This window comes from Podarcis muralis, chromosome 5 (genome assembly GCF_964188315.1).
Source record: "Podarcis muralis chromosome 5, rPodMur119.hap1.1, whole genome shotgun sequence".
NCBI lineage: Eukaryota > Metazoa > Chordata > Lepidosauria > Squamata > Lacertidae > Podarcis > Podarcis muralis.
In genome coordinates, this window is record NC_135659.1 from 71,006,162 (window position 1) to 71,023,786 (window position 17,625).

General features: G+C 42.1%; 1 protein-coding gene across 7 annotated transcripts in view; it reads left to right on the forward strand.

Annotated features, from left to right (window-relative positions):
- The window catches only part of LOC114599473 (rho GTPase-activating protein 39-like), an 82,614-nt gene extending 68,605 nt beyond the window's left edge, over positions 1-14,009 (forward strand). For 6 of the 7 annotated variants that reach the window (XM_077929170.1, XM_028734803.2, XM_028734800.2 and 3 more), the window contains 7 exons: positions 566-1,118; positions 2,540-2,629; positions 5,235-5,308; positions 6,756-6,955; positions 8,534-8,625; positions 9,590-9,759; positions 10,428-14,009. In XM_077929170.1, the coding sequence (XP_077785296.1) occupies positions 566-1,118; positions 2,540-2,629; positions 5,235-5,308; positions 6,756-6,955; positions 8,534-8,625; positions 9,590-9,759; positions 10,428-10,622 (1,374 nt within the window). In that variant the 3' untranslated portion in view covers positions 10,623-14,009. The remainder of the gene's footprint in view (positions 1-565; positions 1,119-2,539; positions 2,630-5,234; positions 5,309-6,755; positions 6,956-8,533; positions 8,626-9,589; positions 9,760-10,427) is intronic. The other variant, XM_077929171.1, reaches the window with a different exon arrangement.
- The last annotated feature ends 3,616 nt before the right edge of the window (positions 14,010-17,625 follow it).

A 17,625-nucleotide genomic window follows, 5' to 3' on the forward strand; every position in this document is an offset into this window, starting at 1 on the left:
TATAAAAGCATGCGTACACAACATTTAAAATGCACCAGGAAAGATAAATGAACATGAATTGAGTAAAGGTGCTCATTCTGCAATAACATAAATAGGAAGAATCCTATTCAACCCTACTAAAAGAGTATCATACCCTATGACCCCAATTAAGAGCCAAATGCCTGAGTAAACATCCTTGCCTAGCATCTAAACATTGATAAGGATGGCCTAAGATGCGTATTTCTGAAGAGAGCATTCCATTATTGGGGAGCCACCACTGAAAAGGCCTGTTCTTATTTTGCCACTTCCCTCTGAGGGGAAGAAAGGCCTCATATTACAAAAGCAGGAACCAAGTTAGAAGGGTGTGACAGGGTGGGTTTGAGTTGAAGTTTCAGACATTGACACAAGGAGATACAGGAGAGGTAGGGAGAGAGGGAGCTTCTCAAGTTGTCAGTAGACACTGGGACTCATAGAAAGACTGACCCCTCTTTTGGAAGTGACTATAGTTAGCTGTTCTGCTCAGGGAAATATGAGTAGCTCAGCTTTTTTTTTTTTTTAACCATTTTCTTTCTGTTCTCCATTGCAGCCTGGAACAATAAGGTCCGATTCCCAGCAAGAAAATAATGACCAGCCTGGCACCAACATGGGGTATCAGTTTCCCTTCCACACCATACGGAAGCCTATCTCTCAAAGCAGCATGGCCGACTGGGCCTCGAAAAACCTAAATATGCACACTCAGGGCATCTTCCGCCGAAGGCTCTCCATTGCCAACATGCTCTCCTGGAACGGTGGCTCCATCAAAAAGCCAATGCTCATCACCAGCAACCACACCATTAAAAAGGAAGCTTGTGAAATATTTAAACTGGTGCAAATCTACATGGGTGACCGCCAGGCTCGGATGGACAGGGATCATGTGGCTTTGATCACCGTTGCCAAGTGCTGGAGCATTCAAGGTTTACGGGATGAGCTGTACATACAACTGATTAGACAAACAACAGACAATATGTGCTACCGAAGCCTGGCATGGGGCTGGGAGCTCATGGCCATCAGTCTGGCCTTTTTCTCCCCATCACCCAAGTTCCAGTCTTATCTAGAAGGCTATATCTATCGTCATCTCAACCAGGTCAATGATGAAAACAGTAAGTGCCTTATCTAATAAGGGTGAACTACATTGCAGCACAATAGCAAATAAAATTAAGTAAAGATCCTGTTCAGCGGGAGTAGGCAACTTTTTCATTTCCAGATTTAGGGAAAAGGAAGTTTTAGAATTATTATCTATAGCAGTGTTTCCCAACCTTGGGCCTCCAGCTGTTTTTGAACTACAATTCCCATCATCCCTGACTACTGGTCTTGCTAGCTAGGGATGATGGGAGTTGTAGTCCAAAAACAGCTGGAGGCCCAAGGTTGGGAAACACTGATCTATAGGGCACTATGTAATTTTTAATAGATTTTATTCTTACTGTAATAGATTAGGTACTGTAAGCGAAAAGTAATAACAAAGCTCAGTACATTCTGATAGTAAAGGAGCTCAAAAGAATGCAGCAGGATTAAAAGCAACAGCTATTTCTTTGCTAGAAAGTGAAATAGAGCTGGTGTTACAACAAAAAGTTTACCTGACTTTTTGCACAACAATACATTTTTTATTAGTTTTCCAATGAACCCCAATAATAGCCAAATTATAACAATAACAATTACAAAGCAGATTTCTCTCTCCACTCCAGTCTTGGAAAACAACTAAGAAGAAAAACACTTCTGCTATTTTAAGGTGTTGATCTGCTCCCAATTGAGTTTGTTCCTTTGAGTGAAAATATCTAGCCTCTTTTGGGGGGGGCAGCAATTTGGAATGTTCCTTTAGAACTTGGTGATAAGCTATTATAAGAATTCTAAGGGAAGGCTGACATAATTAAGTAGATGGAAAAAACAGTGACATAAATAATTGCATCAGATATATCACATTTTTTTTAGATCACAGCTGGCAAGCTCACTCATAGTAAATGGCCAAATGTCTTTCATGTTGCTCTGTTTGTCAAGATATACATTTGGGGAGTTGGGTTAACCCGGTTCCAGAACTTTTGCTCTATATCATGTTAAATGCTTTAGAAAGTGAAGAGAAAGCATTCAGTGCAATGGTTTTATTCCAAGTACACTATTCTGAAGGTTGCTGAAAGAAAATAATTGGTTAGGAGACTTCATTAGTAAGAAATCAGGCCCTTTTTTTTGTCCCTGGCATCAGATATAACTCCATCAGCAGCCGTAATCCTGAAAAGTTTCCGTCCATGAATGGTAAACATTCCAGCTGATTTTTAATCAAATTAATAAACCGAAAAAGAATTTTTTAGAATCTGAACTTCTTTCTTCTTACATTCATTATTAAACTGATCTTGATGTTTGTAAGGAAAACTGATCTTGACATGTAATGAAAAGGAGATGGATAGAGCTGATTTTGTGATGTGTGAATTCAGTAAATACGGGCCCCTCTTCTGCCATGGCTGAGTAAAACAGGGCAGTGAGCATTTAATGTTTTTGCCATCACTCAATCAACGATGCTTTGGATTTTCAGTTACCCAGCGCATTAAGGAGCTTCTGGATATGAAAAACAAAAAGAACTCAAAATCCAGGAAAAAGAGGAAGCAAAATACAGAGGATGAAGGTAAAAATAACTGAATTATGAGGAGGGCTAATAATAGAGGAGACACAACTACACATGTCTGTGTGCTATTGACCTCAGATATAGTTGTACGGGCTTTATTGTAGAAAGATAAGACCCAGGAGTTGTACAAGCATCAACATTTTGGGAATGGAGGAAATTGCAAAATGGCTACTGATAAAAATTTGTATGCAACACTTGATAGAGCAGTATTTAATGATTAACAGCACATCTTAACCACACTTAAAGTCCAATTGATTTCAGTAGAACGTGTTTCCAAATAAAGATGTGTTGCCGTCTTATTTTCACAGAGCAAACTGGATCTCTCCATTCAGATGGGATTAGTTAATAATAGACTTTCAACTGCAGGGTTTAGGAGAAACCTTTATTTAGCTATATTTGTACCCTACATTTATGGTAGATGGGTGGGCTTCCTTCCCTTCTCTTCTAGTCTGAGAACTTTGATAGCAAAAGTCCCGAGATGGATTCACTGGATTCAGTGTAGACAGGCATCACTGCATTCCCATCTTACCTAGCAGCTAAAGAGTTCCTTTTCTATTTAGAAAGGGCTGGATTAGCCTCCTGTCTGAAATTAGGACAATACTGAGGTAGATGGAGCAATGGTGCCCTCGCTATGAGTTAGCTTCCTGTGTTCTGTGTTCCTTTGGTTTCAGAGACATGTTGCCTCTGATCCTCAAGGTAGCACACAGCCATCATGACTAGTCATTGGCAGCCTTATCGTCCATGAATTTGTTTAATCTTCTTTTAAGGTGATGGCCATCACCACATCTTGTGATAGGGAACTCCATAGATTACCTATGCACTGTGTGAATAAGTACTTCTGTTTGTTTTGAATGTTCAGCTTCACTTAATGTTCTTGGCTACTAGTTATGAGAGAGGAAGGAATACCCTATTCACTTTCCTCATACCATGCAGTTTTATTTCTCTCTCTGTTTATTTCTCTTTCTTCCCTTACATGTCTTTTCTCTAAATTAAAAAGCCCTCAACTAAACTAAAATGTTTCTCCTCATAGGAGTTACATTATCTGAAACTGTGCATTTGATTCTTATGTTGAACTACTTTTGTCATTTTATTGCCTCCAAATTACTCAATTTGGAGAGGTCCTTTTGGAGCTCTTCACAATTCATTTATGTTTTTCCAATCTCAAATAATTCAGTGTTGACCTTCAGTGATTTGCTTTAATATTGCCCAGGGTACCTCATTTTGGCTAGTTTAGGATGACCCTGTTTCTGGAAGCACAGGGCAGTAAGAAGACCTCTCACACATGGAGCTGCTTACCTGCTCCAGAATTGTACTGGTGCTCCCTCAGCACTCATCCACAAAGCACTATGTCAGCCCAAGCTCAAGTCTCACTGAAATTAATTGGACTTGATCTGGCAAAGTAATTTAGGGGTCTGGAGCTTTGATTTCCATCAAGGATTAAGAATGCACTACGAGGTGCTCCTCAGTATATGTGATGACAGAACCCGGCTGGTTCCATTATCTGAAGCCAGAAGATGCCCAGAGTAATTTGCCCATTCACCGTGCCCTTTTCTGTATTCCCAGAAGAGCATTCTTCGTCACCTGGACCCCAGACTTGTCAGAAAACATGATTAAGTGAGGGCATTTCAGGAAAGAGAATGTATCTGTACTTTGTTAAATTCAGGACTGCAGCACTGGAGGGCTTTTGTTTGCCATTTTGAATAGCAGCAGGAGGTGGGATAATAATCCAAAGAAATTAGAGGGTTGCCATTTCCAGCTTTATGTGCCTATATGAGACTGTGAAGCACGTATGCAAAAGTGAAATAATGCACATCTATATTATCTCATGTTAGGAGGCAGAACTGCACATGCAGTTTGTAAGACCTGTTCAACTCATTTCTCACAGACACCTCAGCCTAGCAGCTCCCTCTGAGTGCTTTTCCAGACAGTGGCCAAATGACATTTTATACTAAAGTCTGTCAGAAACTAATATTAGTCCTACACAGTGCGGGAGAAAGTGACCTGTTCATTGCTTTCTTTTTGTTTAAGTCTAAGCACTAATGCTAGAGAAAAAGCACATACAGTTTAGTATTATATGTGTTTTTGATGGGTAAAGGTTCACAAAATGTAGAACATTGCTATGGGGGAAATATTGCCTTTCTGATGCTCATCAGAACTTTTCTCCCTTCTAGAAACACTGTATGTGTTTTCCTGCACTGGAAAAAAATCCCTCTTTTGAAAAATAAAAATTCACAAAATGCCATGGACTTTAAGGAGTTGTACCACTTGACCCCAATTCAATTACATTTCTCACAGCACTCCAAACTGCAGTGGATGTGATAGTTGGAGGGGAAGACTATTTTGAGTGCCAGGCTAATGAAATAACCCTGCGGCAGAAGTGCTATCTTGAGAAAGGATATCTAGATCTGCCACAACAAGTGCACATTTATTGCACAGTAAAACAGTAATAAGGCCTTTATAGCACTTATTTTATCACTTGCTCAGAAGGATAAGCTTGAGGGTCAGTTAGGGAGAATACAAACATTTGTGCTCTGGGGCCATTTTCTCCTCTGAAGTTCTCCACAACTATTCTAAAACTCCCATTTTATTTATTTCCATTTGTTAGGTCTGCCTATTAGCACTTATGCCAGATACTGCTACCGGAAGCTTCAAAAAGTTGCAGTCACTGGAGGCAAAAAGGTGAGTCAGTGTCATATTCTCATCTAGTAGTTTAAGTGAACTGTTCTCTTGCCCCTTTGGCATTATTTTGATGGTGATCAGAAGCATAGATTGGAAAGCTGCAGACATTAATGGAAAAGTCAGTGGTAGGTGTGGGAATGATATGCCAGAAATCTTCTTCTTTTCCTTTTTTAAGCAGAAAAATTCAGTGGAAAGACAAAATAGCATGAAATCTTCATTTTCATAGGTCTTGAATATTCATACAACAAATGGGTAGGAGGATGCCCTGGTAATCAGAATTAAGATAGGGGCCCTTGGAATTGTACTTATAAAACGCATGCTGCAGGATTGGGTGAGCAAGGTCACATATAGTAAAACACTTATGTGAGTTCTGGAAATCTCCCCCCCCCCCCCCAAAGTGAAGAATGAATTTCTAGCACTCACGGTTTTTGAGATCAATTTCATTATGATGCAGACATTTTCAGCATATTTATCATTACTGGAAAAATGGCGTACTCTTGCCTGGCCTAGATGTGATCATCTGACTGAGTCATGTGCGCACTGTGAGGCTGAATTCTTCCTGTTACGCATGACATCAAAGTACCATAGAGGAATTATACAAGTTCTTGTCTGGATTGGAAATGTTCCATTACCTTACGTTTGCAAAAACGATGAATAAATAGCTAATATGAGTGCACGCTCCACTAACTTATCAGCAGCAATTGAAGGCCAGAATTACATTTACAGAGGAATAATACTAGGATGACAGCTCCATGGACGCACAGTTTTTCTGCTATGACCATTTAAAAATGTGTATCATTTTAGAAGTACTTTTCTTGGGAAAGCGCGTTAGCTCAGTGGCAGAGCATATACTTTGCATGGAGACACTCCCAATCTTATCTCTGCTGGCATCTCTAGGTAGCGTTGAGAAAGACTCCTGTCTGAAGCTATGGAGAACTGCTGCCAACTCAGTGTAGAAATAATGAGCTCAATGGATCAATGGTCTGATTTCGTGTAAGGCAGCTTCCAGTGTGTGACACAGTCATCATATTGAGTCTCTATGCCCCCACTGCAGCTTTTTTCCCCCAGTGGAGAAGTGGGTAGGCTGGTTAGCCAAGGGAGAGCAACATGGTGCCCTCCATATGTTGCTGGACTACAACTTCCATTGCACATGCTTGCTAGAGCTGATGGGCATCGGAATCCAAAATCTGGAGGGCACTGCATAAACTACCCATGGCTTAATTGTGAATATGCATCCTCCCCACCCCCCATGGGTGCTGCATACAGCACAAACAGGCCACAGCTAACATGCTTATCCACACAGGTTCTGACATAGATAATTATTTCTAAAATTTCAGAGCAAATACAAAATGCTTTCCTAGGAGGCTTTCCATGTGATTGTTTCTTATGCAAATCTGTTCATCGTTGTTTTCCATCCTTTCTTTTCCTTTTCCCTTTTTGCTTATAGGGTCTCCGGAAGCCTACAATTGAAGAGATAATACATGCCAAGAATGCTATTGTAACACCTTCACTGTTTGGCAGTTCTCTGGAGGAAATCATGTTACGGCAGCAGGACATGTATCCTGATAACAAGCTACCTTGGGTACAAACACAGCTGTCTCAGCAAGTTTTGGAACTGGGGGGAGAACAGACTGAGGGAATATTCAGGTGAGGTTGGCTGACCAGAGCTACATAAAGGATTGATTACTGTATTTCTGACCGGATAGTTGGAGATGCATGGCATTTCTGCCCCTTGCCCTAGTGGAACTGCATCCTCTCAAGCCTCATTTTTACAAACAGTTTTAGGAGAGGAAGCAGCTTTCAAACCACAGCAAAAGATTTATGAGGTCTCCAGGGACTCGTGCCACCTTCTCAGTTGCTTCCAAACAAATAGGCTTATGCTAGTACATATGAACTCGCTCCTAAAACCTGAGGCTAAAATATCTAATCTACCCATCTGCATATTTTGGATTGGGGGTGGGGAGAGAACTGTGGTACATGTACATCAGCTGTGCATGTTTTCTGTGATTTAATCTCCTCCTTTCCTAGAATATCACCGTGTTTGCGAAGGCCATTTAGCCATTTAGCTAGCTTTGTCAGAGTTAGCTAGGATGGGAAGAGGAATTGCCACTGTTCACCCCCACACACAGTAGAGATACTACCTAATCTAGGGCCTTGAGAGTGGGGAACTTACTTTGTTTTTGCACTCTGTTCTGAAAATCAAGGGCAAGGAATTGCATCTGGAAGCAACTAATAAAAATATAAATATTTATAGAATGAAGAAGCCACTACAAAAAAACTGGACAGGCCCTGTAGACCACAAGTTGAAAAGTTGTAAAGAAACTTCTCTTGCATAACATGGGGAAGGGGGTGCGTTTTTAGCTGCTTAGCTTGTTTAAACCATTTAGAGCCAGAGCTTGATTTATGGCAGTGCTGACATCTGCATCATAGTTGAAGGAAGGAAGTCTCATTGTGGTAGTTTGTAGCCTCATACTAGGGCTGCTGCTGATAACGGCGTTTTTAGAAATATAACACGCCCCCAACATGTCTACCATACCAATAAGGCCATTGTTTGGGCAAAAACTGTTAAAAAATGAATCCTCTATATTAATTAAATACTCATTCTCAGAACATGACTCTTCATTTAGCCACAGCCGCCATGCTCAAGAGGGAGGAATTAGTAGATTAATGAGACCCCCCAAATATTGCAGCTTGGTCTGTTTGTTTGTTTGTTTGTTTGTTTATAGCATTTTAAAGTCACATTCTACTGCCATAAAAGGCTCCCAGAACAGTTTACAAATGTTGATGATAATGATGCCTTGAGGCTTAGTCTAAAAGTTTATAAAAGTCATGACCTGAAAGGAAAAGAGTTTGGGAGATAAGAGGGGAAAAGCAAACTCTGGCACTATTTCTTAGTTAATAGAGTTCTTGTAATGACCAGCTGGAATTGAAAGACTCAGGGAGAGGAAGAGCCAAGGTTTCTGGTCCTTAAGCAGAGCAGTATCCCTCTCCCTACCACAACCCACCCCCATTTAAGGGGAAATATCAAACAGATGCACTCTAAACTGCAATATTTTGGTTCGTGTCCTACTTGTATAACACTAACTATGGCATTCTTGTCAAACAACTCTGTACATGGCTTTCTGAAGTATGTAGTCTTGTCTGTTCCTCTGGTTCCTGGATCTGTGGGATTTGCTTCCTCTGTTCAGTTGGTCTTTATTGATGAATCTCTGTGTCTGCTTTCAGAATTCCTGGTGATATTGATGAAGTCAATGCACTCAAGCTACAGGTTGATCAGTGGAAAATTCCTAACAACGTTGGTGATCCCAATATACCAGGTATGGATAAATAACACAGCTGCCCAGATTTGTTTGTTTGTTTCTTGATTACTTTATGAAAAGGTCTCACAACAACTTAAAGATTAAAAATACAATCACACCATAAAACAGACCCACCATCCCCTGACCTCTGCAGAACAGCACCACCCCACCCCCCATCCCCACATTTGCCAACTGTTGCAAGAAAAAATATTACTCAATCATCTGGGAGAACATTCCAACCAGCAGGAGGAAGGCTGCACTGCTGAAAAGGCCTGTTTTCTTTTTGTGATCCTGTCCCCTGTCACAGCCTCACCATTAATACATTACTTTTGTGGGGAGGTGTTCAAATCCTTCAATTCCGTGGAAAGTAGACCCAGATTGACAATATAACTGTTTTCATTCATGAGAGAATGGGAATCAAATAAATAGCAGGAACTTACTTTTATTCAGAAGCCTTCAAAACAGGAGATCTTTGATTTGGGACCTTTTCCTAACCCAAAAAACTCATTCCCTCCCCACCCGCCCTTGGTCCATACCCACTTCGTTTTCCATACCCAACTGCTCCATTTCCAGCATTCTGCCCTCCAGTAGATTCCCTCTTACCTTAACATTTCAGTCACACTCCAAATCACAGTACACTGAGATAGATCCATCTTGTGTTCTTATGTTTCTTCCCTCCTATCTAAACCAAAGCTTTTAATACCTACTTCTGAAGCCACAGGCCATTGCTACCCTAGCCCCTTTGGGATTTGTGTCCTGTGATTTCAAAGGTCTGAAACCATAAATCTCAATGAATTGGGTGATGTTATCTTTCCTCTGGGGAAGAACAGAGTCTTGTTTAGCATAAGATGGAGGAGCAGGAGTGCTGTGCCCTTATTCATTTAAACATCTGCTTCAGGACAGATGTTTCTGACCCAGATACCTTATTTGTTAAGCTGTTGTTGTTGAAAGTGCCTGTTTTTTTCCCTTCTTGCCCTTGCAGCTTCTTTGCTGAAGCTGTGGTACCGGGAGCTGGAGGAGCCCGTCATCCCACAGCAATTCTACAAGGAGTGTATCAGCAACTATGAGAACCCTGATGCTGCTGTAGCAGTAGTGGAACTCCTGCCTGAGCTCAACAAATTGGTTTTGTGTTACCTCATTCACTTCTTACAGGTATGTAGGTAACTGCATTTCTGAGACTAGGAATCATTCTGAAGCAGCAGACAAGCCACAGGCATTCTGAAGCAGCATACGGTAGCTGCACTCTGGAACGTCTCGCTTTACTCTGCATTTCAAATATTCTGGATTATATCCAGTTGATATACTTCCACTGATGGAAGGCTCTTTAATCCAGCACAGCCTTCCATCAGTAGAACAGGGATTAAGAACCTCTTGAAGTATTTCCTCTCCCCATGTTGACACCTCCCATGCTGTTCTAAAGGGCTTGCCAACTCCCCAGAGCAGATTTGAGGTGGGGTGGGGTCTGCTGAAGAAAAGGGTAGTAGCCGATGAATGTTTCTATCTCTGCTCCACTGAGAAAAGGCATTGCTAATTCAAAGAACCTTCCACTAGGGGAAGATTGACAATTGAATAAAACCCTCTGAAGATTCAATCTTCATTTATTCTAATGTGTATCAGAGGCAGTCTTGGCTGCAGGTCTTAGGACCTGTAATAATAATATAATTAGATCTCCTATATGAAAGTCTTTCTTAAAGTTGACAGCGTATCAACACTAGCAGGAGTGATTCTTTGTGGGACAACTAAATCTTCTGGGCTATTTCCAGAATTTTACATCTATATATCTTTGAGTTTATTTGAGCTGCACCTTCTTTATTTCACAGATTTTTGCTCAGCCAACCAATGTGGGCAAAACCAAGATGGACGTAAACAACTTGGCCATGGTGATGGCCCCAAACTGTCTGCGATGCCAATCTGATGATCCCAGAGTTATCTTTGAAAACACTCGCAAAGAGATGTCCTTCTTGCGCATGCTAATTGTGCACTTGGACACCAGCTTTATCAAAGGAGTGGTGTGAAGGGTTGGCTTCAGGCAACACCATGTGAAGGGAGCAAGGATCTCTTGCCAGTATTACCTTCTTTGAGCCATGGATCTTCCCCTCTGCAGGCTCCAGGCTCCTCGGGTTGCTTCTGTTGCTTCGACAGCTGTTTCCTCGCCCCAGCAACACCGCTAATGTCTTCAAGGAAACCCTATAATAATGAAGTCATCATTCTAGAAAGGGTTTTGAGGCATCAGGGAGCCAACTCTCAGACCATGCTGTGAGGGCACTCCTAAGAACCTGCAGCAGTTGATTCCTAGGAAGTCAAGATGCCAGAGGCAGCAGCCACTGCATTGTCAAAGCGCAAAAGTTGGAACCGCTTTGCATTACACTGGGAATCCACTGCACATTCAAAGTGGAATGTTTATTGGGAACCAACTGCTCACAGATACTGGGATTTTGCTTCCACCACCTGAAGATTGGAAACTTCGCTAATCAAGCTTCACCCCCAGAAGGAAAAGGGTTGTTGTCTCAGGCTACTATAGCACATATCCTGCCTTGGAGCAAACCTGCTGCAGCCAGTACTGCCATTCAAATTGCTGGCTGCATCCTTCTCCAACTCTTCTACCTGTCTTTGCTACCTTAAAACACACCACTCTTACCAAAGGTTCAGTTTGGCAGCACTGGATGAGCTGTGGCTTCCGATCCAGGTTGACTCTCCTCATGCCTGGAGTACTTTTACTACTCAATTCATATTAGAAGGACCAAGTGGAAGGCATTGTTGGAAACCAAGGTCAAGCTATTTGACAGCAACCTTTCCCCACAGTGAAAAGCAGTCATGGACTGGAGTTTGGGAGTCTGCCTGTTGCTTTCTTCTCCTGCTGTATAGTACCTTAGAAAGAGACTGATTAAATTTCAAGCTTTTTTTTTTTAGCCCAAATATACTTTTTCATTGTTTGGGTTAGATGTCTCAAATGGCAATGATCCTTGTCCCCTTGAGTTTAAGCTAGGTCACAGCAATGTAAATAGCTTACAGATTGTTTCTCCAGAATGGAACTTTCTCTATATGTTAAAAACTGCAGTCAATTATGACTCCTGCTGCCTTTCTCCTCCTTACTTCAACATAGACTAAAATCGGGTATCAAGTTGTTGTGAAGATGTTATGAGCAAACATGATCAGCATGAAGGCTTTTACTGAGCTCAAGATATGCCACTCAGGCTTACAAAGCCAAACTAGACATAACACGAGAGAACTCCTTGATCAGATCTCCTGATATCTATTTCTTTCGTTAAAAGAAGCTGTAGGGAGGCTGAACTGGTTTCGAGCTGAACCCTTCCTGTCCACTGCACTTTCCAGACTTAGATTGCCCTTCCCAAGCTGCTGTTAGCTGAGAAGCATGATCCAGTGCGGTAGGAAAATCAGTATCCGTATAATACCTGTCTCTTCCCTCATCTCTGAACTATAAGTTGGGCAAATAGTGAGAGGAGTAAAGGGTTAAGTCCCTGCCAGTGACTGCTTTTTAAATGAAAGAAAAAGACATTGGGAGATCTGATCATGGATTTCCTTCATCCATATTAGCTAGGACCTCAGTCAGTACTTCTGGTTTGAAAAACACAGGTTGTAGTCTTAAGGTAGAAGAGAGCAATTACGCTAAGCAAGAAGAGCAGTTTGATGCCATGACACTCTGAACTTCATTTCACCCTTTCACAGAAAGTTGGATTTTTCTCACCGAGGCTGAAGTCTTCTGACCGCTTTGCCCCTCCACTAGTCAGGGAGTCCTTGCTGATTAAGGGGAAGGGGTAGGAGTAGGACTGCTGCCTCAGTACTTCTACACCTTTCTCTTGCCACTTTCCTGACACATACCTGAAACAGGAGCCTTCCATGTCCTTGCCTCTCTGTCATTTTGGAAATGGGTGTCGCTCCTTCAGAAAGCCCTTGAACAGACTTGCAGGCTTGGGTTCCTTGGGAAGAGGCCAGTTGATGGAAATGACAAGGACAGAATCTTGGAAAATTGAGTCAGGTTGTATATTCTTTTACAGTCAGTGCTTTGAGCCTTTCCTGTGCCAGTGTGATGAGTCTTCGGAACGAATTAGTACTTCTCAGATAGTGGTTGATGTGATCTTAATGGATAGAGGAATGCACATTATCCTTTGATCTCCAGACACTGTGACTCTTACTAGATTATTCCATCTCATTATGTGGAACCAAAGTATGCTACTGTTTCCCTATTTGAGCCAGTTCTGCTGTAAAAGATCCTTTAGCTTGGTTTATTTGGTAATGCCAAAGTTCCCATTCACCTTTATAGTGTGCCTTTTTCTAGCTATCTTTTGAGAGTTAGCTTCTTTTCAATTAAATTATCAAGAAATTTGGGGGTTCTGATTTCTTGTATTGGAACAGAGCCATTCTCTGGGACCCAAACTACATGTTATGTGAACATGCACATCTCACTAATAATGTGAGGAATAGGTGATGCAATTTGCATTCATGTTTCCCTACTTTACATAAGGCAGGTGGCTACAGAAACTCCATTGTAGCATGTCACATGACTTTTCCACCCCTTACGTTGCCAGGGAGACACATGTGGGTGATATCCACACAACTGCCTGTAACATGTTGTTTGAGCTGAATCCAGAATTCAGGCAATCACTGTGACATGTGCAGAATGCTCCTTGCTATCTCTTACTGAGGTGCACTTGATGAAGTAGATTAGCCTGAGTCTTCCGAGGAGCTGGGTGCTATTCAAAAAGGCTCCTTTTTCAGAATTTGGCCAGTGCTGTTCACTCTTTGTGCCAGGTTGTTAGAACTGGAATCCTACAAACACTTATTTGGGAGCGAGTCCCATCAAACTCAAACTTATTCCCAAGTAAATATGTTGGATTAGAAAAACTCCTACTTTTGACACTTCCCAAACTTGCCTGAAACACAGTACCTTGGGCCTGCTTCTATTACAAATCTTGATATAAAGTTATTTTCTCTGTTTCACACAGAGCTCATATCCATGCAGCATACTAAGGACTTGGCTCTGTTTGTGGCCATACCATAGAGCGACTACATTTTACACAAATAATTCTTTTTAAAAATGGGAAGTGTTGACCAATATTTGGTATGCCATATACCCCCGCTCCTTTAAAAAAGGCTTTTAAAAATTGTTTCGGGGTGTCCTTTGGGTGCACAGGTTTCCCAGATTTAAACACTGCAGCCAACTACAGGGTGGGTAATGATTAAAATTCTCCCTGGCACTTAAGTATAACAGAAGCATAGACAGGCTGTTATATTAATGCTTTTCCCCCTCAAGGGCTGTAAAATAGGCTAAAAATTACACTGGATATTGTTTTCTTTTTGCCAACATGTTTGTAAATGTGAATCAGCAAAACATACTGTCCCTTACTGTTGTTAAAGAATAATTAAACATCTGTGGTTCATCATTGTTTTCTATGTGTTTTTAAACACCGATTTAGATTTAGACAAACTGTGCCTTGACTAAGGGCATGAATTTAAACTACCTTTCATAATATCTGCTTTCTCCCCACCTTTTCTCCTGGCTGAATAGTGACTATAACTTATTTACATTGTTAATGGCAGACAGTCTTTTAAAAAATCATCCTACTTTTGAGTTCTTTGTGGTGGTGTCTCTTTTGTGGTTTTGGGACATAGCAGAGTACTCATTTTACCAGAACCTCAGGTACCACCTCTTCCCATATGAACCAATATGGACCATCATCTGAGGCCCTTCTTCGTATGCCTCCTCCATAGGAGGTCTGGAGGGTAACAACACAAGAATGGGCCTTTTCAGTGGTTGCTCCCCGTTTGTGGAATGCTCTCCCCACAGAGGATCACCTGGCAGCACCATTCTGTATTTTTCAATGCCAAGCAAAATATTTCCTCTTTAACCAGGCCTCTAGCCTCTTAACTATCTGTGGCCTGGATGTTTTTAATATATTTTTGTTTCTCAGTTTTAATGTGTGTATTGAGGGGGAGTTGTTTGGTTATAAGCCACTTTGAGTTGCCTTGGGCAATAAAAAGTTAGATGATGATGATGATGATGATAATTAATAATAATAAATGTTAAGCACATGCAAAGCAAACAGTTCATACTATATAGGTTTGTATAAAAATTGGTCCTCACCCTCCACAGATCATTTTCCAGGTTACACTACCCGGGAATGCATATTAGCTCCTAATCTTAGTGCTAATGCAAATAACATCAAGGTTATATCAGTCAAAAGGTTGATACATTGCAGGTCAATATTTGTGAACTCTGCCGCTTGAAGTTTTCTGGTTAGGAATATCTAGAGGAGTGTATGAAAACGGGCTTTATCCCCCCCTCCAATTCTGTTAGCTGACTTTTTACCAGCCATTCCTGCTTGCAATTTGTTGTCTTCTAACAGTAGTGATTTCAGCTCATTGGCTTAGTCCAGAAAAGTGAAATAATAGAATGTGTTCTTGAGCGTGCAGGAAGCACCTTTCCCTCATCGCAAGAGCTGTCTCAACACTGCAAATAGCCCCACATGGTCACATGGAAAAGCAATTATTTAAGGACATCAGTGAATCAGGATGGTCAAGGGTGGATAGCGCTTCTCAGCCCAAGGTCCACATTCCCTCGTGGGCAATCTGGAGGCCACACGTTCGTGGCGAGGCAGAACCATATTAAAAATAGGTGGAACAACAGGTAAAAGTCACACACCCCTCCATTGCAACAAGCAAGAGGCATTAACACAGTTCAAGGACACATTCTGGCTAGTCAAGAGCACTCAAGGGCATGAAGCATGGCTGGTGAGAGGTGTGACGTGGGGAGAGCCACATAGACTCCTAGAGGGCTACACTTAGCCCAAAGTTTCTTATCTGTGCAGTAGTGGATATACGCCAGACCCTGTTGCAATATTCCATAGCTCTCAGATGATGCATGGCTGTGAATGCTCCCCTGTTGCACCCTGACATTTCAAAAGATTGCACAGCTAATAGATCTGATGTATCCTATTATTTTCACCTTTGAGTTCAAGGGGCAGAATTTTCAACTTAAAGCCTGTAGCTTCCAGCAAAAAATGAGCTCTAGAAGCTAACAATGGGCGTGCACGTTCCAGTTTCTGTGCAGAACTGGATATTAGCTGTGGACATAGCTGAGAACAAATTGTGATGGTAGACATGAGAACATTAATTTTCACTTCAATCTACCATCTATTTAGCCCCCCACCCCACCTGGAAGTACTCAGTACTTCAGGGGAGACGCAACTTTTTTTAAAAAATGTATATGTGTAAACACACACACACAAAAGCAATGGTTCCACATCATCTAATAAATAGGTGTTGATACTCCCAAATAGACAAGCTGCTTGGGGCAGTTTCAAGGGGGTATATGCTTGGTCTCAATCTTCAGCAACAACTTGTCCATATTATTAGGCAGAATAAGTAAAATTCTGCCTATCAAAACTTGGCAGGGAGAGAGTCCCCCTAAACATTTTTTAAGAAAAAAAGCACTGCTGCTCATTCTCGATAAACTGCGGCTGATTTCTTCAGTTAATGGAATGGAAACAAAGGATGTGTTTAGGGAAATACTGCCACCCTATGGCCAGTGTAGGAATCGAACTATATATGAAGAGGTCTCTAAAGCCGGCGGAACTCGGCTCCGTAACGCTTTACGCTGTATTCTGATTATGGTCAGTGATCCCGTCGCCAACATCAGAGATTCTGACTGCTGCTCAGAGCAGCGGACTGAGGAGGAGTTATGTTATATAACGTTATTTAATTGTTTCCTCCAAAACCTGAAAGGGGAGAATCTGGTCCTGATTTTCTCCTGGAAAATGTTGAGAAGAAACATTAAAATAAACATTAAAACAACATTTTAAAAAACCAAAAAAATTACAAACAAGGATAACCTGCGTTTTAAAAGAAAAGAGCACCCTATAAATACCCAGCAGGATTCTAAACCAACTTGCTTCTCCTCCCAGCAAAATGGCTCCTAGCCACTCCAAACCAGAGTGGAGAGAAACAAAAATTTTTGTACACCCACCCACCCACCCTTGGCAGGGGGGCCAAGAGGCAACATGGCCAACCTCAAGGTACGCCCCTGGTTGGAAGAAGAGCGAGTGAGCAGAAAATTGCCTTGATACCGAAGCCGTAATGTCTGCATTGGTCAAAAAATTCATGTTTAATTTTTGTTGTTGTATAAGCTCACAAGCCAAGGTGCAACTCTATCTTTGAAGAGTGCCTGCACTTCAGAGTTGACCACTACACCAGTGGCTGTGGTTGGGATCAGAGAGAACTTGCTGTATACAGTAGTACCTCGGGTTGCATACGCTTCGGCTTACAGACTCTGCTAACCCAGAAATAGTACCTCAGGTTAAGAACTTTGCTTCAGGATGAGAACAGAAATCGCGAGGCGGCAGCAGGAGGCCCCATTAGCTAAAGTGGTGCTTCAGGTTAAGAACAGTTTCAGGTTAAGAACGGACCTCCGGAACGAATTAAGTACTTAACCCGAGGTACCACTGTATACGAAGTACGTACTCCAGTCACTGAACTCTGCCCTGTTCCCCGCGTGAAAGAGGAAAAGGTTTGGTATGTTTTAAACGTGGCCTTAAAAGTGGTCCATAATTTGAGGCTGATGGCCCCTCTCTCCAACAGGGACGCGGACTTATAAAAAATATTGGGGGGGCCCGGGAAAGCTCATGAATAATAAATAAGCTCATGAATATGCAAATAAAGTGGCACCGCCTCCTCGTGAGCGAATAGGGGAGAGCGTGCTGCGCCTATTAATCAGCTCCAAAGGAAATTGGGTGGAGCTTTTGCTCGGGAGGGCAGGAGGCATGCAGCCCGCCCCTCCCTGTGCATTTTGGGCTGGGAGAGGGGCGGCGATGGCGCTCTGCTGGAGGGGCGCTGGAGATTATTGGGGGGGCAGAGCCCCCCCAAACGAATTTTTGAGGGGGCTCGGGCCCCCTCAAGCCCCATTGGGTCGGCGCCTATGCTCTCCAAGGATTCAATACACCTGAGCCCAGAAGCAGCGGGTATTTAAAAAAAGCACGCGCTCGTTGCCCGAGTCGTGAGTTC